The sequence below is a fragment of the Ictidomys tridecemlineatus genome, chromosome 1 (genome assembly GCF_052094955.1).
Source record: "Ictidomys tridecemlineatus isolate mIctTri1 chromosome 1, mIctTri1.hap1, whole genome shotgun sequence".
Lineage (NCBI taxonomy): Eukaryota > Metazoa > Chordata > Mammalia > Rodentia > Sciuridae > Ictidomys > Ictidomys tridecemlineatus.
In genome coordinates this window covers 123,309,492-123,335,909 of record NC_135477.1, presented here as the reverse complement: position 1 = coordinate 123,335,909, position 26,418 = coordinate 123,309,492, and the positions used below count along the sequence as shown (strand labels likewise).

General features: G+C 41.4%; 1 protein-coding gene across 8 annotated transcripts in view; it reads right to left on the bottom strand.

Moving 5' to 3' along the window:
* Nucleotides 1–26,418, bottom strand: part of Arhgap26 (Rho GTPase activating protein 26) — a 415,947-nt gene that overhangs the window by 90,831 nt on the left and 298,698 nt on the right. For all 8 annotated transcript variants that reach the window (XM_078047074.1, XM_078047111.1, XM_040273751.2 and 5 more), the window contains exons 18-19: nt 12,838–12,997; nt 2,709–2,847 (exon numbers count right to left, since the gene is read on the bottom strand). In XM_078047074.1, the coding sequence (XP_077903200.1) occupies nt 2,709–2,847; nt 12,838–12,997 (299 nt within the window). The remainder of the gene's footprint in view (nt 1–2,708; nt 2,848–12,837; nt 12,998–26,418) is intronic.

Genomic DNA, 26,418 nt, shown 5'->3' with positions numbered 1-26,418 from the left:
CCTCCTTTGCTACAATTTTCGCCATATCAGCCTGGATATCACTCCAGTTTCCCAGAGAAAAAGGTTGTTCAAAATAAACTCTAAAACACACAAATGCATTTATACTTATATATACTTTCTCATATGTATATTCATTCACAGACTTTTCAATTAAAAAAAAATTTTTTTCTCTAAGAAAGATGGGAAGCAATGTTACCACCAACATCTGAGAACGTGGAGAATGCAGCCTGTTTCTGGGATGTGCTTCCTCGTGTTGGGAAGAAAGCTCTGTCATTTTCCTGTCTCCCATCAGCACTCACGGACACAGCAGCTTGTTCTGGGGCTTAGGCAGGTCTGCTTTCACACATCCTCAACTTTCATCCTCTGCCTTATATGATAAAATTAATCTTGGACAAAGATCTAATTGATTTTCTCCTCATCTCTGTCCTTCCCGACATGCTCCAGAGTATGCTTTAAGACCCGTTCCAGGGCTGCTTCTGTGCCAGTGTGACCACAAACCCAGCACTATCTCAAGCTTAGGGGAATTGACCAACACTGCCTGGCTTACTCCAATCTTTGCTGTATGTTGCTTTGTAGGAAACCTTAGGTGACCGTGGCTCTCCTGGAAACTTGAGAGGCACCGTACCTTGTAGCCTAATGCCTGGATTTTTCAGTACATGGAGGTGAGATCAGTCCTGTTCCACAGTCTTCTCATTATACACAGAGGGGCCAAGGCTATATGCATACTGTGGAAAGAATGAACCCAGACAGATGCTTAAGAGGAACGTGGGCTACCGTTAGGAGGGAAGCTAGTGCCAGGATGGGGTCAAAGGCATCAGAGTGTACATATCCACTGACCTAGAAATACTTTTAGGAATTTATCGTAAGGGAATGATCATGAATATAAGCAGATTTGCATAGAAGAATGATAATAGTAGCTTTACTTATAAAAGCAAAATATTTGCAAGAACCCAAATGGTACTAAACATTAGGATGCAAGCTTCTTGTGGGATACTGTGACATCCTGAAATGCAGTGAGGGTAGGAGGCAGGGAAGATGTGCATTCTGGACTTAAGATAAGGAAGGCTGTTACTTTTGAAATACAGGGATTAAACAAACCCCCCCCCCCAAAAAAAAAAAACCTTTTTTATGACAAAGAAAATGACAGATGTCAATCCAGATATGGAACCTTTCCTCTTCAAGGCAAAGCAGTCACTGTCCTCTTTGTGCTTTTGCTGAACCTCACACAGATCAGCAGCAATAATTATAACAATAATACCACCAGGCCAGCACAGACTCTGCACCTGACACTGTTTGAAGCACTTTCATCTGCACAATGGCTCTATGATTCCCAGCAGAGTTAGAGGCTTCTACTCCTGTAGTACCCCACACCGCTCTCCTACTGCAATAGCTGAGATGAGACTGTCTCTGTTAGGGCCTGGTACCTGATCACCACCTGATCACCACCAAGAATGTAGAAACCCTGAGAAACCGTTATTCCTCTTTTCCAGAAGTGAAGATAGAGACTCAGATGTTACCTGACCTGTCAGGTCACACAGAGCTTAGGGGGGCAGCAGAGGTAGAACTCCCATCGGGGCCACCGGGGGTCAAAGCAGGTCAAGTTTACCTCCAGGACATTCTACTGCCTCCCCTGATGCACATTTCTCTATGCTGACTTACCACGGTGTGCTCACTGGGCTATTTCCCTTACTCTGTTTTGAGCTGCTTAAAGACAAGGCCCCATTTTTTACATTCCCGCCTGTGGCAGGCATCACATAAACGACAGCTGCATGTACGAACCAGCCTTGGTATCTGCGTGTGATTAAACAATAACTAATAATGGTAGCAGCCATTCTCAGTTAATGATCCTTGCCCTGCTCCAGGCCTTGGGCCAGATGTTGAAATGCCTAATTCCACTTAATCCTACTTCTCTAAGGGGGCATTTTCATCCCTGTTACACAGGTGAGCAAACGGAGCCTGAGAGAGGTAAAAGGCTTGCCCTCGTGGAGATGCTGGCACAAGAACCAGTGCCTCCCTGCAGAGCTGGAGGCCTGCTCCCCCTCACTGCACAAGTCTCTTAGTACAGAAGCTGAAGGAAGATAGGGCAGTGTAAGGTCTAATACCTGATCCCTACAAAGAACTCAAAAATCCTGGAAGGAAAAAACAATTTGATACATTTGTGGTAATAACACTGTGCTGTCTGGAACAAGGAGGACTTATTCTCTAATTAATTCATTAATAAGTTCCATGTATTTAAAAATGCCAACTCTACACCAGGTACAGAGTAGAGAAAGGGCAAGGAGAACCAGGTCCCACCCTCACAGAGGCACATTCTAGTATTCCACATGACTCCCTCTAATGAACATTCAATTACAAACTGAGAAAAGAAAAGGAAATCAATTCTATGGGAGCTGCTAAAACTAAAGGGGCCAAAGAGGCCACAGCTGACCTCCTACTGTGTAGCAGGGAAAAGAAACTCAGGTGTTAGTCCACAGACCTGGAAACAGAATCCTCAACAGCACCCCTTGCCTTTCATTCTTGGCAGTACTGCTTCCTGTCCTACCAGGGTTACTCAACAAATAGGACTTGATGGGCATGATGAAGCCCAGTCTTCAAGCACCCAAAAGGCCAGCAGCATACAGAGAGACCAGAGGTGTCCATCCCGAGCAGTGGGAGGCAGCATGGGATGTCCCTGAACACCATACTGTTCTAGAGCAGCAGGGACTCACGTTTCTCTGTCGATTGCATGGCATGGAAGAGTGTCAGGGGTCTTTCGCTGCAGGATGGGGGCTTGGAGTCACCACTCTTCTTCCTAGACAGATGCAGCTGGGCATTGGTGAGTGGCACATCAGGTAGGGTGTTAAATATCTGCAAAGGAAGTTTCACAAAAAGGTTACAGAATTCTGCAGATTAGGAAGAAAGCACAGGTCTGAATTGGTACGACTGAAAGTTTGGTGGTGACTTAGACTCAGCAAGAAAAGATCACAGGCACATGCTCAGGACTCCACCGTGAACAGTTCTAAGAACATCAAACCCTCTCCTTCCAGAACTGGTCCCAGAGTTTGGTAACCGTTCACTTCCACTTCTAACTCCTGCCATACTTTTTATGAATCCTCTTTTTGTTCTCTTCTCTGGGAGAAATAGGAAGCAGCTGAGATAAATATAAGCCACTGTCTGTTAACAGTACTTAAAGCTTTTTTAATCTTTGTCCAGAACCAATTAATCAAAATCCCTTTACCTTTTTCCACTGGTTTTATTTCCCTGTTCTTGATAACTGTTTTACAACTTTCTTAGACTGTGAAAACTATATTTAAATAACATTCCCAGAACAACCCAGAGCAGGCTGCCCTCTCCCCTCCTCCTCAACTGCCCTCAATGGGAGCATCCTCTCAGCTCAGCAGCTCTGTTATCCGTGAGGCTGAGCTTCTTTTCCTTGCTTAAAAAATGTGTGTGTGAGTGTGTGTGGTTGCTTTTTTTACCCTGGAGGAAAGTGTGTGTGTGTATATATATACTAAAGACAATTTGGAAAATGTAGAAAACATTCAAGAAAAAAAAAAAAACTGAGCTTCTCCCAATTGTACTACTTGGAGGTAATCACAGTCAGCATTTGGGTTTTATTTCTTTATGAGCTTTTTTCTTTGGAGCTATCATCATCATCATCATCATCTATAGCTAAAAAAGTGAGAATAAAATGATAGACAATGAACTTAATTTCTTAAAAAAACAAAAAAAGAAAAAAGAAAATGAAGACAAAAATTATCACAACTCTTACCTTTTTTTCTGCAGACAAAAGTATTCTAGAATTTACTAAATATAATAGCCATCACTTACATGGTGCTACCATGACTACAGCAGCCGTCACTCACGGCAGGCTCCCTAGCTACCAGTCACTGCACTCTATGCATACACAGCTGGCTTAGTTCTTAGCAACATTCCATATGACAGCTAACGTCCTCAGCATTTCATAAGGAATTGAGGCACAGAGGGATTAAGTTGCTGCAACTATAGATATAATTACAGATGATAACCCAGGGATTTTTTCCCCAGATTCCTTTTAAATTCATATAATAATACTCATTCATCTAATCGGCAAAATTCTTTTGAGTATCTACTTTATACTAGGCACTCTGGGCATAACAGTGAATTAGACAAATATGTTCCCTGTGGTTAGAGACTTTGGTTTCTAGAACTATGATTTAGTAAGTATTTGCCACACCAGGCACTAGGTAAAGTGCTTTGCATGAATTTGCATTTAATACTACACACACTTTTCCTTAATGGAGATTATATTCTTTACACAGCTTTGTGTCCCACACATTTCATCTAACATTATATTGTAGCATTTCCTTTCATTAAAAAAGAATCTTCAGATTTGATTCTTGATGATTACATAACCTCCTCACTAATTGAGTTGTCCAAATTTATTGATCTATTCAATACCATCTCTTATTCTGAAATAAGTCTCCTTCTGGATTTTTTTTTCTTTATAACAGTCATGAGTCACAAGAGGTGAATGCCCCCGTGCTTCACTTATCGGTGGCCTCAGACACCCCAGAATCTTTCTTTTGTGTGTGCATTTAAACGCAAGATTCAAAAGCTGATATATAGAAAGCAAAATCATAAGAATTATAATAATTTCAGCCCAAACAGCTGCTCTCCCTGAGTTGGCAGGTCCTTGGGCTCCAATGATACCAGCCAGCTGGTTAAGTCAGTCTTGCTCCCAAACACAGCTGTCTGAAGGCAGCATTATCCTATCTTCCCTAGGGGACTGAAAATTTGCAGCAAGACAAACTGAATCACTACACAGAGCTGAGATAAACTGGGGAGAGGGATAAGAAGAGAAGAAGACTTAAAGCAAAAGCAGCAAGATACTCTTGCTTCCAGAGCAGTCGGAACCCCTAATAACAACTTGTCAACACTATACATCTCCATCTCTTTTTGAGTTTCTGCAATGGAAGACAAGGAAAAGACTATGGTTATTGAGCTCTAGGACTACAATCTCTAAGAGGTTTCTCCCCTCTTGACCTTGTTCACCAAACAATGGTGAGCCATGGCTGCTCTTAGGTGACATCCTAACTGTGCACCATTATCATCAGCATTTTAAAATGGCTCCTATGCACACCTGTGTGCACCTGCCAATCACTGTGCTAGGTGTTGCATACAACTCATCCCCAAGCTGAGGGTCAGCTCAATATAATAAGAAGAATGACTGTTTCAGTGAGGGATCTCCTGACCTTCCACCCAGTAAGCAAGACAGGGACCAGGGCTGTAGTGGTCATCCATTCTGCAGGTTCTCTCCAGTTCTTCATACAGAAGCTGGGGCCCCCAAACCCACCAGAGAGGATTCAACAAATCATGGCATTTCTTGGTACCTGCCTCTGGCCTCAGGTACAGCACCTTCAGCAATCTCTAGCTAAGAGCATTTGAAAACTAATTCATGTAGGGCATAGTGGCAGATGCCTGTAATCCCAGCAGCCTGGGAGGCTAAGGCAGGAGGATCACAATTTTAAAGCCAGCCTCAGCAATTCAGTGAGGCCCTAGGTGAGATCCTGTCTCAAAATAAAAAATTCTTAAAAAGGGTTCACTGCCTGGTACCCCCCCCCAAAAAAAAAGAAAACTGAAAACTGATTCAGACTTAGTGATCTGCCTGGTTCTTGTACCCACCCTCACCTTCTTTACCTCTGGCCTCCAGACTTTGTCTCTCTTTTCCTAATGAGTTACTGTGAATGAGATCTTCACCTAACTACAATGGAAACAAAGATAATGAATAACTTTTAAAATTTCATCTATCAATGAAGATGGGAGTATTTATACTCTTTCCTAAGAGTCATAGTAAATGTTGGAGAAACAAAGAAGAGTTAAGTTGTAAGAAATCACCATGGATTTTTAGACAGATGCATGAAAAATTGCTTTCAAAACAATATTCCTACAGAGCACAGCAGGAAGAACATGGGGACACATGAGGGAGAATTTCACTCTGCTCAATGGCCGCTTTCTTTAAAAGAAAAGTTATTTGAGCATAACAGAATCAGCTCTAGGAGGGAATTTTCACCATGGGTGAGAGCTACAGTTCCAAAGGCTAGCTCTCTACGTCTTACTGTGAGCTAGGCACAGGCTTCTGAGAGTCCATGAGGCTCTTCCAAGGATCAATTGCAATGATGTACAAGTGGGCACACTGTAAAACATAAAGAGCTAGGCTGGGGTTTGTCATCCTCATCATATTACACAGTGTCCAAGGTGCAAGAGCATCTTTGTAAATTAGATCAAGTTAGAACAAGTGACACAAATGTTCAATTAAAGAGTCTGGGAAATTGTTCCCCACATTGCTGCTTCTTGTTTAACTCTAAAACATGAACACAAGCAAGGTGATCTTCTGGCCACCAGCTAGCCAGGCCCAGGGTCTGCCCTGGTGTTAAAAGTCCAAGTTGGAATTCTGAGGAGAATCTGAATTATTCATGTTTTGCTGGTTATTCTAATCCTATTTCATTTAGAAGAGATAATTTCAAGATAATCAAATGAAGTTTTCTTCAGGCTGTCAAGAAGCATCTGTACAAGTGACCTGCTACAGTGGAAGCATGAGCTCATATGATCTATGTGCGATGGATTTATGGAGCTTTACCATTTGGCTAGAACAATCTATTCATTTCACACAGACTTTCCAAATTAACACAAAATGGGAAATTTATTCTGTGCCCCAAGTGTCTTGCTAATACTGACCAATTTACAAACTAATTCTGATTTAGTCAGGAATGCCTTGGAGATGAAAGTAAGGAAGACTCTAAGCCTTCTGGAAGCTACTGGAGAATAAAATTATAAAATAAAAATATAACTCTAGGTAACCCTTCTATGTATCCCCAATTTCAAGCTTCCTATAAGTGGAATTAACATACCCCAAAACACCAAGCTACTGTTTTCCCTTCAACCACCTGGGCTGCGGTTAGGATTGTTTTGGTCCCTGTGGTCACATAGCTGAGTCCTGGGTCTGCTAATTATCCGGTAGGCAACAACAGAGCTGAGCTGTCCCTACTTACTATCACTGACATTAATGACATCGCCACAGCACCATTTAAAAGACAGGGAGAGAATTTATATAGGTGGAAGACAAATGTACTTTGGAGCTAGGTGGACTGGTTCAAATCCTGGCTTTGCTACTTATTAGCTGTTTGATCTCAGTGAAGATCTTTAATCTGTCTGAGCCTATTTTGCTTGTGTAAATGGGGATCCAACATCTGCCTTGCAGAGCTCTTAAGAAGAAAATGCACATAAATACTAAAACATCTGATAAAGAGGAGGCTGGAAGTAGTGTTAGTGTAAACGACAGTAAAAATAGCCAAAATTTGTTGAGTATAGCAGCTTACTATGCTAAATTGTTTACATGGATTATTTACTTGGATGATCTGACTTAATAACTCTAGAAGGGAGATATTATTTGTGCATTCTGTAGATGAGGAAAAAGATCCATGGAGATTAAACTCATTTGGCCAAGGTCACAGATAAGGAGTACAACTGGACAGGAAACTAGATAGCTCTAGTATCTTAGTCACTTTTGGTCTTTATACCTATTATTAATTGGAGAGAGAACAAATGGAAACAGCATAAGTTTGGGAATCTGACATATCTGATTGTAGTCATTTACCAGTCCTGTGACCTTGAGTAAATTATATAACTCTCTGACCTTCAGCCACCCCATCTGTAAAATGTCTCAGAACTAAAGTGAGGACTGAACACCTAACAATTTGGCCCTCACTGTTCAAAAGGCATTATTTTATTCAATTAAAAAAAAGGAGACATATAAAGAATAAGAAGGGAAATAATGAGATTCAAAATGAATTATTTGTAGTCGGGACACAAGGATTTAATTTATAAGCGTAAATTTAATTACTGCTCTTTGCAAAACATTGATCTTAACTGCCTACAGCAATGTCAGAATCTGCTGTTCTTTTTCCCTTGTGTGGTCTACAAAATTTGTTTCTCTGGTCCCCTCTGGCCTATCCTGATGTTACAGAGCATTGACACTTGTGGAATTTGTTCCGTTGTGTCACATACACATTTTTACACCTTTTCCAATCCCATCTGTCAAGCGCTCCTTCAATTTAAAAGGATTAGGAGTCTCCCTGTAATGTGTGCGCTGTACTCTTTGTCATGTGCTGTGATTTTTATGGGAGGAAAATTAGGTCATGATGAAGAGCTCCTGGTCTATAACTGCAAAGTAGCTTGGAGACAATAAATCATCAGTGGAGGCCAGCAGATTACAATGCAAAACGGAAAAGGTGCATGTAGGAAAAGGGACGGGGCATTTTCTTGCACATAAATACATCAGGGTCCCCTGTAATCTGGATTTCGAGAGCATCTGCTCGAGGAATGGAGGGCTAGGGTTACTGAGCGTGGCTCGTGGCTCATGGTTCATGCCTCCTGACAGCACAGCATAGGCAGGAGAAGCCAAAACCCACATCTTTACATCGGAGAACCAGGCAAGCCTTGGCAAGGCTCATAGGCTGCAAGTGCGAAGGAGCCAAATTCAGAGGCTGTAACTGCAGAGAGGTTTTTTAAGGACAGCTGGAAGTCCTACGTCCTGTTGATATCAGCATTTTGGCAGAGGGATCAACAATTTGGAAAGCAGTTTGGGGAATTTTACTAAAAATCTCACAAAAGGAACCAAATACACTTGGTAACTGAGGGTATATATAGATGGCTGTGATTTTCCATATCTCTAGAAGATTCTATTTCCTGTTATCTTTGCTGAGAGAGAGGAAAAAACTAAAACACAACAACTAACTTCATCTCTATTCAAACAATATTCAAGTAGCTTCCCAGCCCGGCATGGTGGCTCATTCTTGTAATCCCAGTGACTAGGGAGGCTGAGGCAGGAGGAAGGTGAGTTCAAAGCCAGCCTCAGCAACTTAGCAAGGCTCTAAGCAACTTAGTGAGACCCTGACTCAAAGTCAAAATTAAAAGGGCCAGGGATGTGACTCAGTGGTTAAGCACCCCTGGGTTCAATCCCTGGTACAAAAAACAAACAAACAAACCAAAAAAACTAAAACAAATAAAGTAGCCTCCCAATTCAATCACTCCTTTATCTGGGGCCTATTAAAAGGGAATGTATGAATTCAGATCCACAGACATTAACATTAACAAAGAGTATCTTATACAGCACTTGCCGCTAAAAGAAGAAAATGCTCTATGACAGAGCATTCCTGCCCAGCACACAAGTAAATCAAGCTTGCTTCTGAATCTAATAAGGACAGGATGAAAAAGAGTGCCAGGAACTATTTCAGTGCATCCAGGCACACCTTATTATTGTTTTATTAATTTTTCATATCAACAAGTATTAAATATTAAGGAAATGAAATCCAACTGCCAAATACCTAATGGTTGCCAAATCAATTACATATTGAAGTACATTGTGTGTACAAAGTCCAACACTGGTCAATGGATGTCAATGCCACCAATATTTTCTTAAATGTAGATCAAGGCAGATTCATGAGCCCTTTTATGGGCCCTGCATTTTGTTAAATGCAGATCAAGGCAGTTTCTTGATATGGTTATTCTTCCTAGACATCCCAAAATTTCAGTCAATGGCAAGTAAACCTTCAAAAAACAATTAAAAGGAAAACCTTACAAGAAATTGCAGAATTTTTATTTGGGGATATCTTGGTCAATAACAATGTTTAATATTTTGTTTTGTTTTAAAATCTTAACTAGAAGCATATAAATGTCCTCTACAACCCCAAGAATTTTCCTATTTTAACACTTATAGAAATAAGCTGTATGTTTGGGGAAAAGATTCTGCCCATACAGAAATGGCAACTTTAAATAATAGACTGTTGTCTTAAGGTAAGAATGGTAAGAGTCAAAATCTTTGCCCTTTGAGCTCTCAAGTAAAACTTGACTACAGGTAAAAACAGTCATACCCTCAAGTCTATTCTTTAGAATGTCATATAATCCAAGCAGGGTCCAGGCTATAGTCTCATTGATGGGAAATGATGCTGAGTTAGTATGGTCAACTCTCTGGTTTCATTATTTAACAGGTGATTTTGATATCACAGTACAATTTGGTCAGCTTCCAGGGATGTTTTTCTAAAGTACTGAAGTAACCATTTGGATGACTGGAAAACCTACTCTACTTGGAAACTCTGAGAGCTCCCAGTTTTCAGGAGTAAATTTAACCCTTTTTCCATAGCTTTCCAAGACTCTTGACAAAGGGGTTGAATCCAGCCTCGTGATACCATCTGTCCCTACCTGCTAACATCCAGCCCACAGTCCTCTCATGAATACATCATTTTAACATTTATAATTTGATTAATGTGGTTCTCTTGGAAAGCTGATGCTCCTGTCTCCACTCTGCCGCTGCCTACAAAACTTCCATTTATCAGTCGGAGCCCAGTGCCCGCAGAATTAACTGATCTCTGCTCAGTGGTGCCATCATACTTTATTTTACTTTAGCACACTGCATAATGGTTAGTTATATCCTGATAAAATAGGAGTGCCTATCTTATTTATCTCTGGTCAACAGTCAATACCCAATACATGGTTACTGCAGTAAATAGAGATGAACAAGAGTGGATTTCTATAGCATGGATTCTAAAGTGGTCCTAAGTTCAATACTAGTTCTTCTCCTAAAAAGCTGCTGCTTAATTTCTCCATTACTTCAGACTCAATGTCTCAGACAGAGCTGAAAATATTGACCTTATTTGAAAGTAAATGAGATGGTAAAGCGGCTTAGCACAATATCTTGTGTGCAATAAGTTGTAAGTGAAAGTTAGCTATTATTATCACAATTATTACTTCTAGATTGCATTCATTAATAAGATCTACCAGCTTCAACTGAATAAATAAATTGGTATATATTACCAACATGGGAAAAGAAAAATGACCATGAGTCCCCAAACAATACTATATCTTTTGGCTTTTTCCTTCCTACCTCTTTCCACATTGGGATATTTATTTCCTAAAACTGTGCAAACACTGCTCCTTCAGGGTCTGTTAGGGAAGGGGCAGAAAGAGCTCCTGGGCCACCTTGACAAGGTACGTGTGTGTCCCCATGCTTTCTCTCCCAATAAGAGGAGTGTGGGAAACACCTCAGCAGGCCTCCCATCAAGGACACAGGTGGCTCTCTGGGGAAGAGGCTCAGCAAGGCTGTTTCCATGCACACAGGTACTATCTGCAGGGGATCTGGGTGTGCCAGGGACAACATAAAGGAGCTCATCTTCATTTTTAAGCCTCGGGTGGGTTGAATGCCTTGCGTTAACCCTCAGTAAATAAGACAGACAGGAGTAGGAAGAAAAAAACCTTATGCCTTAGCCAGTTAGAACATAGAGGTCTTTTTCTTTCTGCTGAAAAAAATATGTCAGATTAAAGAAACTGAATTTTCTAGCCAGAAAGTATTCCATCTCTCTCTCTCCCTCTCCTTTTTAAATGTCAGTTTTAGAGACAAAAATGTCTCACGCACTTTTGAGTTAGGGAAAGGTGAAGGGAGAGCTGGAGGCTGGGAGTGTTTGTCGTTATAAACAGAGATCCAGGTGGGCTTCACTCCAAATGTCTCAAGGGAGTGAGGAAACCCCATGTGGCTTCATGGAGGAAGAGTGTTCCAGATGATGGAACAGCAACCATAAAGGCCTTGAGGTAGGTGTGTATCTGCCATGTGAAGAACAGCAAGGAGTCAAGGCAGCTCTGCTAACAGTGGGGGATAGAGGCCATGTAGCACTTACTGGCTGGTACACAAACTGACCTTCCTGAGTGAAACGGGAAACCGCCCGATGGTTCTTAGCACAGAAAACTGAAAGGACTTAACATTTAAAAAATCTGGGATGGAAGTAAGGAAGCAAACTGGGAGGCTCTTTTAAGATTCAGACAAGAGATGGTGGTGGCCTTCACTAGTGTTACCACTGTAGGTAGTGAGGAGTGGTCTGACTCGAGCTTCATTCTGCATGATTAAGTCACCGTTCTAGGCAAAGATTGTTTTAGAAAGAGGAACTTTTTCTTGGATTCCAGAGTTGTGGCTGCCAAATAGTGGCCAAGAAAACCCTGCACAAAATCTGGGATGTTTCATATAAAATTGCTATGTGTTAACATACTTCATAATATGGGGTGGAGGAAGGAGGAAATTTTTTTTTTTTTTTTGGTATGGAGGATTAAACCCAGGGGTACTCTACCACTGAGCTATATCCCAGCCCTTTTTATTTTTTTTTTTTTGAGACAGGGTCTTGCTAAGTTGCTAAGGCTGCCCTTGAACTTATGGTCCTCCTGCCTTTATCTCCTGAGTCACTGGGAGAAAATATTCTTAAGACAGACCAGAAATCTTAGTGCTCTAAAAGACAAGACAGACTATATACATGTGCACGTGTGAGCATGCACACTATGAAAAAAAAATGCACCATTTATAAAAAGAAAAGACAAACTATAGGTTTGTGTCTCATTTATAACACAAATAAAAAAGTTCAATATTTATGATATTAAAAAACTCATAAATTCCGAAGAAGACAACTAAGTGACAAATGGGCAAAGGATGTTTCCAAAATGAGACTCGTAAAACTGCCTCCTTCACTAGACTATTGTGAGGATAAAATGACAACACAAGTAAAGTGTTGGGCACAGTTCCTGGCACAGGATAAATGCTCAGTAAATGTTGTCCCCTGCCCCCACCATGACCACCATGATTGTCACCTAAACTGGCATTGCCATTACCTCAATCAGTCCCCTCAGGATTATCATCACACCAAACCACCACACTCAGCACCTTCACCACCATCAGGGCATAATAATCATCAGCAATGTAAACCTGAGTCAACTGTGAAGGTCAACATCCATGCAGTTTCCTTCCAGAGTATGTTTCACTGCCAGTGACCAACTGTGTATTACCTTTTCATGATTCTCTATCAGGATCTCGATGACAATGTTCTGAAACTTGATATCCATAATGGCTGCCACTGTTTCTTCCTGAGGCCGTAGCAAGGTGGGTCCAAACACCACCCCAAGGTTTGCCACTGTCATCAAATTCTGCTTGTGATTGTTAGCAACACTAGGAAGAAGAAGAAGAAAAGCACAAATAAGAGAAATAATGTACTCAGAGATAGTAACTCCCCCAACCCTTCCTGCCTGCCTCTGCGTAGGCTCCTGATCTTTAGGAGCCAGCACTTGGGACATGCTCAGATGCCATCAACCAAAAAAGAGACTTTTCTATTTGTATTTTCATCTATCAAAGTTCACAAATTTTCATTCAGCATCCAAACTATCTTGCTACTTCAAGACATGGCACTCCTTGTGATTTCCATTTTACCTAAAACAACCAACCAACAGAACAAAAAACCATCTACCAAATGTTGAACCTCTGCAAACCTGAATCTTTGTTCTGAGTGTTCAGGTAACTGCTAATCTCTTTTAGTGACAACTTATGTTCTTGGCTGCTGCTTAAACTACTGTGATCATTAGCATTTTCTCTAATGCAAATATAAAAATTCTTGACGGCTTTAATTCACTTGAAAACACAGACACAAAATAGGCCTAGTTTTTTAAATGGGCAGATCTGGCATTTAAAATCTCATCAGGAAATTCAGCATTGACTCAAAGTATTAAAGCCCTCATCAGATGAAACATGTGGCTCACATTAACAGAAACATGTGGCGTAAACAGAAATAAAAGCATACTACAGTATATTCATGTACATGGCTATGTTTATTCTGTCCCTTCTATTCAAAATTTAATTCAGACTGCTAGCTGAAAAGGACACAGGGTTAGAAGTAGCTGGATCTGAGTAAATTGCTAAATATGTATGCGTATGTTTGGATAAGCAACTACTCAGAACATATATCTGAACTCTGCATCTAGGCTACCATGACCTAGCTTTAAAACTTAATTGTTTGTTTGCTGGCCCTGGGTATAAAGACACAAGTTTCCTACCGGCAAGAAATAAGTTAAAAGTTCACACCATTCAATATGGTCAAGAAAATATGAGGAGCTCCCCTAAATCACCTGTTGGAAGAAGGAAGTTATTCACTACTAATTTGAGTCCAGAGAGAAACTGGGCAGAGATGGGCAGTTTACACAGACCTACCTCCCTAGCATTTAGTGCTATTTATACTGAGCATTTTTTCACACAATTCTATAAATGCCTACCCTGTTTCTCTTGCATATTTCTATTTTGTAGGAGGAAAAGTGATTATACTACCTTCAATGCCAGTTTTAAAACCGAGCTTTTATTGAAATACATCAACCAATTTTATATTCAGATGTGAGTTTCTCCTGTAACTTTTTAAAGTGAAGAGTTTAATTTAACTTCCTCCTCTGAAAGGGGAGGGTGTGGTTAGGTCTATGGAACTTTAACTGTGGCACAGTCCAGTCAGAAAGAGAATGTGCTTTTTGAATGCTAAGCAACACCTGCATCAGGGAGAGCTGCCCCAGGCATGGAGGCCTGCTTTGGTCTACACAAGGATGTTTTCTAAGCTTTTTCTTGGTTCTAGCGGAGTCTCCTGGGTTTACTTAGAGTTTTCCACTCTACCCAGAACTTTATCATGTTGCCAGTCCAAAAAGAGTTAATCAGATGGTCAAGTTTGTACCTGGCAAGGAAGAGAGACTTTGGTTCTGTGCCTCTATCAATCAGCAAGTATGTATATTTACAAGCTGCTTGTAACATCACTGCTTTCCACATTAGCTCCTAATGTGTGGGAAGGGAATTCTCTCTCTCTATACTTCCCCTCCCAAATGAGCTAAGTCATTAGGCTTATCCCTCTTTCCACAAAAGTCCCTTGTGCAAGTGAATCAACAAGCTATTTATGTATGAAGGCACTTTCAAATTGTAGACTATTCAATAGAAAAATACAGGGTTTGGAAGATGAATTTTTTACCCTAACTGGCCAGACTACAGCACCTCTTGGTCCAGCTTTACCTGCCAGACACCACCAGCTATTATCTGAAAACCAGCTCTGACTATTCCACTGCTGGCTGTGTCTTACACCTCTCCTGATTGTTGCAGATAACACAATGGCACAGCATGTGAAGTGTTTAGCAACACTTCTGTTGTCTGATAATAATTACAATAAACCTGTGGTGGGCCTCAGTTATTTATTTGTTTATTTCTCAGAAGTGGGTTAAGCTAGGGCCTTGCCCAGTTAGGCAAGTGCTCTGCCACTGAGCTACGCCCAAGTCTGGAACTCTCAGCACACCTTCACCCAACTCGCTAAGCCTTCCTCTGCCACTTCCCAGCTCTGGGTCCCTGTGCAAATAACTCAATGTACTAAAACCCTAAGCATTTGGTTCTTCCTCTTAGAAAAAAGGGGAGCTTGAGGTAAACAACACATCTACTTTGTGGAGTTGTGCAGATTAAAGTGATAGTACTTGGGAAATGCAGTAATGAGTATAATAATTTATTTTCCATCTCTTTCCACTTTCATATCTCTCTGTCTTTATCCATAACATTCTCTGCCTAGAATATTCTTACTCTTCTTTGCTTAGCAGACTGTTGATCTGCAACAGTTGAACTTTGCAGATCAAAGTTCAGCTCCAATGCCCCCTTCCTTTCTGTTTTTCCCCCTGGTCCTGATACAGATAGACACGTCTGACTGTGCCTGTGTTTATTAAGTGGTGTTGGTATCTGTGCTACTGCCCAAGGACAGGAATTGTGGTAGTTCACTTGGTAGAACCAGCATTGAGCACCATGCTAGGCACAGGTGAGTCATTGTAAGCACTCACTGAGGTGTTAAAGGACGAGAGGAGGTTCTTTGTAGACATAAAACTATTATTCTCAGCCCAGCTACTTACTCATAAGCCTCAAATTATTATTGATGATTTTTGGGAAATGTATTTAAACTATGCCAACCTCCCTTTTCACAGTCTCAAACTGTGTTCCACTTTTTAGATTTAATTAATGGGCAATAATTACTCTGATTTGTAGGCCCTGACGCCCAAAGGCATTTGGAAAAAAGTACAGTAATTCTGGATCAGCAACTCTGAATATAAATAGGCTTGGGGCTAACCAACAGAATTCATTTCCCTTTTAATGATCAATTTTATTTTGGAACTTAAAAAACACATTGATTGAAGTGTTAGAAAACTTTTTTGGGGAAAATTTGCACTTTTCATTACTAACTACCATTATCTTTTGGCCCACAGAAGTAATAAATTGATCTGTCACTCCATTATTACAGATCACAACTTGGTACGGCTATGTTCATTACTCCAGAATAAATTATTAACAATTTGAGATCTCTATGTATCCTGGAGAGAAAGGCCTAGACCTCAGTCTCTGCTGGCACCAGTCATGCATTATAGCTTGACGGATTTACAGATGTGTGGGAAGCAGGCTGGCAGAGCGCTGGGAAGTCAGTCCAGCAGAGGCCACGGGACTCATTCATTAGCGAGGTCTATAAAACACCAAGTGCCTGCTTTCTGTGCTGGTAATTGAGCTGCCTGAGCTCTTCCTAGCATAGTTCAGAACATCATGTTGGATCTTGACTTGAAATCTGCACACAGACGTTTCTTGTGTGTTATACATTACATTGAATGAGCCTTTGACACATGCTCTCAGATTTCTGTGTCCACATGGATGGCTGTGCTATGGTGCTTTCTCCAAGCACTGTTAAGAGAAAACTGACAATTTCACAAGCTTTCTTGCAGGTTATAGGGAAAATACTCCACATGGGATTTTTCTTTTTTCTTTTTGGTACTAGGGATTGAACTCAAAGGTGCTTAATCATTGAGCCACATCCACAGCCCTTTAATTTTTTTTTTTTTTTTTGAGATAGGGTCTCACCAAGTTGCTTAGAGCTTCACTAAATTGGTGAAGCTGGCTTTGAACTTGTGATCCTCCTGCCTTGGCCTTTGGCCACATAAAGATGGTGGTTGGGGAAGGGAGAGTACTATGAGGGAAGTAGACAGTAGCCAACATTTTGGGACCTGTAAAGAAAGATTTCCATGCTGTCATGGGATCTCGCCTGTCTTCCTCAAGTCTGAATGGGGCTCAGAACTCCATAAGTGCTAAGCAGTACTCTATAACCCCAGACTGGTCCTGGGGGTCTCCAATAATACATAAGCTTTTTGAAATGTTCACAAATTGGTTTTAACTTGAGGCCTGTTGTGCCAAGATGAACAACATCAAAGCTGAGTCCCAGATCCTCTGGGCACAATGTGGTGACAGGTTAGCAATGTCTTCATGGAGCAGATGGGTAGAATAATAGCCCATCACATTTCCCTGTCAACCCTTATATGTCTGCTTCAGCTTCCACTGTTAAATAATGATAACCTAGACTCTTAGGATATTTTAGACTTCACAAAAAGCTCTTTTTAAATGTATTTTTGATCTTTGTAACAATTCTAAAACAGCAGCTTTTGAACTTTCCAACAATGATTCAAAATAGGAAATAAATTTCTCTCATGCAATATTTCACGAGTACATGATACACACACACACACACACATAAACAGACAGATATACAATGTATCAGAAACAAAAGTTTCAGAAACAGTAAGTGGAACATATTCTATATTTTTATTCCTTTTTTGTCCACTAAACAACCTACTTTCATACTATGAACTACAAATTGAAAAGTGATGTTGAAGGGGTAACAGTACGCAATATGGAAAATAAGAAAAAGAAGACAGTAGCACATGGCTGGAGCCTTGTGGAGAGCTGGATGGCAAGGCAAGTTTGGTGGCTGCTCTAAACCTGTTTCCTCATGTGTAAAATTCAAGTGGTAATATCTACCACACAAAGCCGGAAAGCTGATAAAGCATGATGGTGTAAAGGAATCACCTCACATGAAATACTGGCTTAATAAGTGACATATGCTATTGTTATGGCGGCAGTTAAGGTAGAGGTGATCACAGCAGAAAAATGCCAATTAAAGCTACACTGCTAGTTAGTGGTTTCATTTGATATCCTGTCCAGAAACCTCAAGTAGCTGCTTCTGCTCAGGTAGGTGGCCCCACCTCCTCCACCTATATTTCAAGGCCCTCTGGTACCCTACATATCTGTATTTCTTTCTTTTTCATTATTTTTTGGAATTATGAAATACTTCAAATCTATGGAAAAGTTCAAAGCATCAGGTACTTATTTTCTATCACTTTCCTTTAAGTACCTCTGGTTGAGAGCTTCCTGGGAAACCACCTCATGTCTTGGCTTGCCTGGCAGGTTCTCCCCTAACCAGCCAAAGCCACCTGCTTGCAAAGCCAGCTCTGGGTACTACCTGGACCATTGGTGTACCACTGGCAGCCACATTGTACTCTCTCCTCTAAATATGGTGGCCCGTCCCATCCCATGAGGCATATCTATACTGACTGCTCCCCTCTTCACAGTTGCCTCTGGACTAGAGGCTAGGTCATGAAATTGGAGCACACCTTCTGCAGTACAAAGGTAGGTACCAGGGAGGCCCAAAGCTGACAATTCTGAAGGTGGGTGAGTGGGTGGGCACCCAAGCTACAGGAAATACCTCTTTCTCTACTACCAAGCTACTGAAACTCTACTTTTTTTGTGGTTAACCAGCTAAGCTTCCAGAGTTGTTAATCTGGTTCCTTTCATCAACTTCAAATCCACCCTTAGTATATAAAGAGGAATGGTAGGGAGAATCCCCACCCTCGCCGGCTGTGTTTTCTCCTAAGTCAGACTGCATGTGTATTGCCTGGATCCTACTGGCCTTGGTGAGGCAGGGCCAGTCTGGATGGTGTTGAGGAGGCCTCTGCCAACAACGCCCACTCTGAGCCATAAACAGAGCTTTTCTGGACTGCCCCAGTGACTGGCACCAGAACGAGAGTATAAAATAAATTTCTCTGAGTACTGATGGTGTTCACACTCGCCAACTATTCTGAGCATCTTCCTGTGAATGGTTATCTAGCATCTCCTAACCTTCATAAGAACCCTTTCAGGCAGCTACTATCAAGACCATTTTATAGATGAGTGAACTGAAGCACTGGGAAGTTAAGTAATTTGCCTGAGATAGCACAGCTAACGAGGGACAGAGCCAGGAGGGGAACCAAGTAGAGCCCATTCTCTTAACCATGGCTCTTAGCTGCTCCCACATGACCAAGGGTTGGTGCAGCCTGGATTAAAAGAGATCATCGCTTTTTTCAGAAAACTCCATCAAAAATGAATATGCGGAGCAGTTACATGCTAGAGAACTCGGGGTGGGGCATGATTATAATAGTGGGGAAAAAGGTGGCTCCCTCATTCCCTTTGGGAATGAAGGAGGGAGAGAGAAGAGAGGAGAGGAGAGGGATCACAGCATGCCTATGAGAGCAACACTGTACTAAACACCATTTCTGCTCTCTTCCTTTGGTGAAATATGGCTGCATGCTTAACAAAATTATGAAAATGATGAACTCTCCCTCAAATATGATGGCATACTATTTATAGCTGGCAGGCATCATCAGAAAGCTGCTTTCTAATAATGAACAGTATCAGAGCAAGAGAGTAGAACAAATTAAAATAGAGCGGGAGGGAGAGCTGCCAAAATGTTTTCTAGAACCCCAAAGAGACAAGGATGGTGGTACATGCCCTTACCCAGGCTGTCCTGCCTTCACCCAAGGGTGGCAGAACTCTGTGAGCAACGAGCAACATGTTCTCTGCTGCAGGTGAAATGTATAAACTACATTCCAGATGGGTGAAACTAACTGCAGAGATGCTGAGTATCGCCCAGAACTACTTACTCTCACTTTAACCCCTCTTAGAGAGGCTTCTTGGTCCTTAAAATTCCTGAAGTCAGAGTGCACAGCCAATTCCATGGCCACTTTCTCTCCTCCAATTAAACAGAGAGTTTAAAATCCACCATAGGTTCTGGCTCTTTAGTTTGGAGTTGAAAACCTCATGTAGTATGATAGGTCTTCAAAAAATCGAACATTGAATTTATATAAGATCTGACAATTCTACTTCTGGGTATATACCGAAGAATTACATGTAGGTTCTTGAAATACCCATCTCCATGGCAGTGTATACCTAACAGATAAAATGGAGAAGCAATCTAATTATCTGAGGATGGATGAATGCCTAAGTAAAATGTGTCTACCTAGACAAAGGAAGATTAACCTTAAAGAAAAAAAAAAAGACATTCTGACATCTGCTACAACATAGATGAAACTTGAGGACATTATATTAAGTGAAATAAGCTAGTCAAAAAAAAAGACAAATATTATCTGTTTCCACTTATAAGGGGTAGAGAAGTCAAAAATCATAGAGTCAGCAGAGAGAATGGCAGTTGTCAGGGGCTGAGGGACAAGGGATATGGGAAGTGACTGTTTAATAGGTATGGATTCAGCTTTCAAAGATGTAAGTTTTGCATATGGAGAGGCTTGCACAATGACACAGGCATATTTAATAGCACTGAACTGAATGCTTAAAAATTATTAAGATGCTAAATTTTAAGTTATTTAATTTTATAACAAAAAATTGGTAAGAAAATAGAACCCTTGGTATATTGTAAAAGGTTCTGCAATGATCCAGCTGATGTCTTAAGACCCTTTTCCAGCATACTTCTCTTTGCTTTGCTCCTTGACCTAGGATCTAAAATTTTCTCTCATGCACTTTTTTTGTTTGTGTGTGTGTATGTGGTGGTAATGGCAATTGAACCCAGGGTGCTCTTATCTTCAGGCTACATGCCCAGCCCTTTCTATTTTTAAATTTTGAGACAAGGTCTCAGTAAGTTGCTCAGACTGTCCTGGAACTTGTGGTCCTCCTGCCTCAGGTGGGATCACAGGTGTGCACCACCGCTTTGTGTCTTCCTTCTTAATGCTGATCCTCCCCACCTGGGAGGCCCCAGCCCTTCTTTTTTTCTACTTCACTTTCTCAGAGGGGATCTTTCTAGACACTAAACTCTGGGTCAGTTCTCTCACTAAAATTCGAATTCCTCAATTCTTCTTCCTAGCATTTACTGAAAGCTACATATGTGACTAGTCAAGGAATTGTCCTTTTCTGCCTCCTCCACTTACCAGAAGCTCCAGGTGGGCAGGGATGGCATAAGTCTCCCTCCTGCTACATCCCCAGTGCCTAGCACAGTTTGCCATCTCATTTGCTGAGTGTAGAAAAAAAAAAAAAAACATGTAGACGCTCTAAGTGCGTCAAGGCTCAGCTGCACTAAATGCCTGGTTAAAACTTCCATGTAACCTACTGGTATCTTAGAGCCTCTGCCAAGCTGGGGGACAAGGAGGGCAGGGTGTAACCAGAGCAGCCCACCCTGACAGCAAAGGCACATAACAAACCAGGTGTCTCTCCTTGGCCATAGTAATCTGGAAGGTATGAAGGCCATAAAAGATTTACAGGGCATAATAATCATTATTATATGCATTACCTAATATGCATTATATAATGCAGCATAATGCTCACATTATTATGCTAGTCTTCTTCCAATTCATTTATTAAGCCTTCCAAGATACAGTCTCCTGTGTCTTCCTTTTTCTCTTCTCCATTTCTGAAATCCCTTTATTTTCTGCCTGCCTTTGATTATTACTGATTGTTATCACCAACTTTAGCTGAGTATTTACCGGGAGGCAGGCATACTCCTGGGAAATTTACTCCATCAATGAAGTCAGTTGATCTTTACAATATCCTTGTGAGGTAAGTTCCATTTCTCCCCTACATAAAAAGGCGGAGGCCCAACAAATTCAGAAATTTGTCCAGGGTCATGTCCAGTAAGTAGTAGAGGTAGAACTGAAAGCCAAGTAGTCAAGAAGTCTGCCGTTTGATTTTAGTGCTACTGGCTCCCAAACACCCTGGTACAATGCAGAATAAGTGAGTGTGTGTGTGTGTGTGTGTGTGTGTGTGTGTTAGAGAGAGAGAGAGAACATACATTTAGTATGTATCTTGCCATTTAATCTCACTTGCTTCTTTTCTTCATAGCCCAACTTTAAAACAATCGTGGGATGAACGAAAACCTGATTATTTTTATTTTATTTGTTTATTTATTTTTTATGTGATGCCTGGAATCGAACCCAGTGCCTCATGCATGCTAGGCAAGCGCCACAGCCCCGGCCCCCTGATTATTTTTAAAAGAGTACTTTGAAAGCAAACAAGGACATTAGATTCATCTGTGTCTATCAACAGTATAAAATCCCTAAATTTTTCTATTGGTAATAATCTAATCTGGGTCATGGAATTTCTGGAATAAACCAGGTTTTATTAACAGTAAGAATTATACTTTTTTGTTAAGTAGCCTAGTAATTCGTCACAGTATTTTAGAGACCCAAAATAGGGCAACTTGAATTTTACTTGTTCTACATGGCCTTGACTACCTGGTGTTTGGATTGTCTCACAGACAAGGAGAACACATTCCTTAGACCTAAGGTTAATTGATTTGCTTTCACCTTTCTGGATCTGGGTGGTTGTGTTTGTCAGCTTTTTGTCGTCGTGACAAAAAAAAACTTAGAGAAGGGAAAGTTTGTTTTAGCTCATGGTTCTGGAGGCTTAGTACATAGTCAGCTGAGTCCATTGCTCTGGGCCCAAGGTGAGGCGGAACACATTGCGGAAGGGCATACTGAAGGGAAGCTGCACACTTTGTGGTGACTGGGAAGCAGAAAGACAGAGAGGAGATGGGAAGGGCCCCTCAGGGAAGATGCACCCTTCCAAGGCCTGTCCCCAACAACCCAACTCCTCTAGCCACGCCTCACCTGCCTACAATTACCACCCTAGTCAGTCCATTTAAACTAGGATGGATTGAGTAGGTTACAGCTCTCATAATCTAATAATTTCACCTCTGAACATTCCTGCATCAACACAGGAGCTTAGAGGGAACACCTCACATCTAAGCCATAACAGAAGTCCAGCCTTCAGCCAGTAGCTCTATTCTTGGGTCCAGTCCACAAGGCCCAAATGGAGAAGAGCAGAATTCATGTGGAAAAGGCCTGCAGAGAAGCTGACTCAGAGAGCCCTTCTTCCTGGAAAATTACTTAACTATTTCAAATAATGTGACAATTGATTCTAAGACCCAATGTCATTAACATTTGCAAAGCATTTTATAACTTGTAAAACGCTATCACATTCATTATCATGGATTTCCTGATTGGTTCTCACATCTAGAGAGAGATGGCAGAAGACACACAGAGGGGATACAATAGTTTACAGTGTGTGACAACTGACCTATGACCTTTAAGCTAACACTGTTCAAAAAGGTGGTCCATGGAGGTGCTGCTTTAGGACCTTCCACCCACAGAGGAAGGTACATGCTGATTCAACTCAGAGGTCCCCAGTGTGTCAACTATTCTTCTGTTATCAAATCTTTCTGAGTTCTTGTTATGTGCTCGATTGCTTTCAGTGTTGGAGACACAGCAGTGAAGGAAAGAGCCTCTCCTAGATTCCTTGCCTGATAGAAGGTTTCATTCTTTTGGGGTAGGACAAATAATAAGCAGATAAAATATATGATGCTCTGGTGAATCAGCAAGGAGGGAAAGGGGACAGGAAGTACCAGGGAAATGTTTGCAATAGGTGGTCAGGGAAGTCTCACGAAGAGGAGGCATGTAATGGAGGAGGTAAGAGGCAAGCCATGCGAACACCTGGGAAGAGAGCTTGGGGTGGGGGGTGTGCCTCATGGTGTGGCATTGGCAACACCAGAAGAACATCAGTGTACCAGGAACAAAGTGAGCAAGGAGAAAGTGTCAGGAAAAGTCAGAGAGGTAATGGACTTGGGGGCAGCAAATCCTGGAGGGCTTTGCAGGCCACTGTAAGGGCTTTGTTTTTCACTGGGTGAGATGAAAAGCAATTAGAAAATTCTATCAGATGGGTAACATAATATTAGTCACTCCTCTCTGAAGACTCAGAAAGGCCTCAACTATTAAGACTTACATGCTCAAATTCCATGGATTGTTTATCTTTCAAAGAGAGAGAACTTCACAAACTACCATTAAACCCCGTGAGAGAATTTAAGACATTTACAGATCAGACGTGCACCATACATGTGTATCTGAGTAATTAAAATGTGTCAGGACTGTGCCTTTGTGCCTGTTTGTGCAGCTGCTCACTTTCCCCCTTGGTCACCCCACTGGGAATCCCAGAGAAGGAACAGAATGCTTGGCCAAACCTGAACTGGAGGCGTAGGGCAAATGACAGCCTCTAGGTGCTAGTTACCTGCTGCCAGCTAAGTCACCCAGGAAGAGCACCAGTAGTAAACATTTCAATGAAACCTTTATATATCCATTTGACTTGACCCCTGTTACAATATTTGATTAGTTAAAGATATAGCAGTCTTCTGAAGCCAGATCTATCTAGTTCATTTTACAGATAAAGGAACAGAAAAAGCAAAATCAAAGATGAAGGGATCTGCCTGGTCATGTGGTTTTGCTCCAACAAGAATAGAGGCCCTAGACTGAGCACTTGGAATATCTTACTTCCTGTGAAATGCAAACCTCATTTCTGCTTTATGGAAATGACCATAATCCTTTTTGGAGAGATCGAGATTCAAATCTACAGATGGGATTATGGGCAATGTTACAGAGGGAGACTTGACAGATTGATAGAAAGAGAAAGACACACTCACGCAGGCACCCACCCCAGGCAATCTAGCTCCTTTCATGGAGATCTTTCAAACGAGGGAAGTAATCCATCTGACTAGCATATTTTTGCAAAGGAGTGTGCTTTCACCCCAAAAAGGAAACAGAAAATTACATTCTTTGTCATGAGTATGCAACAAATTGAGAGGCTGAGATTGAAAAAGCTGAGTTTATTTCAAGGATCAATGTATCCAATGATTCAAATTTATCCTCATGTCCTATCACAATACTTCTGACTTACATGTGGATATTCAATTAATAGAGAAAAACAGTTATTTGCAGTGTCTGAAAAAGCTTTATGGCTCCTCATAGACATGAGCCGAGATGTCATGGAAAAGTGCTGGAGTCATTTCATACCAAGAATTAAAGATGAAAAGCACCCCAGGTCTGTAACATCATGAGGAATTACTAGAATGCTCTATCAATATTCTGGATGTTCATTTGTCCGATGCAAATAAATAGAATCCATTAAAAAGGACAACACAATCTTTACAGTTCATGAAAGTTAGGAAAAAAAAAAAAAAGGCCGAGCACAGTGGCACACGCCTATAATCCCAGCATTTTAGGAAGCTGAGGCAGGAAGATTGAGAGTTCAAAACCAGCCTCAGCAACAACAAGGTGCTAAGCAACTCAGGGAGACCCCATCTCTAAATAAAATACAAAATCGGGCTGGGGATGTGGCTCAGTGGTAGAGTGCAATCCTGTATCCCCCTGCAGCTGCTCACTTGCAAGCCTAAGGGAAACAACAGCTCCTCTTATTTGTTTATACATATAAAATTATTGTATTTATAGATAGTGGTGCATGTTAGAATAAGAGTGAACATTCAAACCCTTCTGTTATACTTATTGCCTTAATCACAAAAATAGATCCATCAGGGAAGGATGCCAAGAGAGTTCTTATATCAACAATGCAAAGCACAACTTAATTATCCTCGTTACAGGCAGTACAAAACTAGAAATTTAAGAATTGTTCCCTCGAAAGCAAATTTTAAGATAAAGTAGGAGCTAAAGACTGAAGGTAAGAAAACCAGAGGATCGCTAGGCAGAGAACACCACTTGGTGTCTGGGAACAGAAACACCAGCTGATTCAAAGAACGAAGCTGGATCTGGGTCCCTGATCCACCCAACATTCGAACTCTCAGCAAGTGTCATTCTCAAAGCTCAGATCAAACGAATGCCTTTCAAAGGGGAAATCAAAGAGTTTAATGACAAAGTTCTAAAACGCTTCCAATTGTGCAGCATCAAAGCCTAACACCTCGCTGTTGTCATCTTGCTTTGCCTGGCTCACCAGGCAAGGTGGGTGAAGGAGGCCAAGCTGATGGCTATGGAGGTGGGGAACGGACGTACAATGCAAGTTGAAGCCATGCAATTGCACACAATTCCCAGGAGAAAAGCCACCAATAACCAACCTCAGCAGGCTAATCGGGGTATGCACAAACCAGCTGAGATGAAACAGCAATCAAGTCCTCAAGTAAACCCATTCCTTGTGGCCTAATGATCTGATCTCCACCTGCTGTTCCAACCTCAGGCCATGCCATCCCCCTTACTCACAATGCTTCCTGATCCTGGGTTTCTGTCAACACTTAAATGAATCAGGTGTGCTGATACCCCAAACTAACCAAACCTGTGAGGTGCCAAGAGGGTAGCGGTGAACCAGACGGACAAGATCCTTGCTTTCATTTCAACTGGGAACACACACACATCAGTGAAAATATCGGACTGTGAGTGTGGCACCAAGAAATAAAACAGCAGTGTGTGAAAACTACTGACAGGAGGACCAACATACATAGGCCGGGAAGGTGTCTCCAGGGAACAGACAGAGCTGAGCCCAGTTTTCTAAGGGTGCAGTCTACAAGTCCATAGCCTAGGACGGGACTCAAAATCACCCTCACAGTAATGTCACTACAACCACAAACTTCAGAGATGTCTGCCTGAGACCTCTTTAAAATGAACTCCAACAAATTATATTTCAGGGGAGCTCAC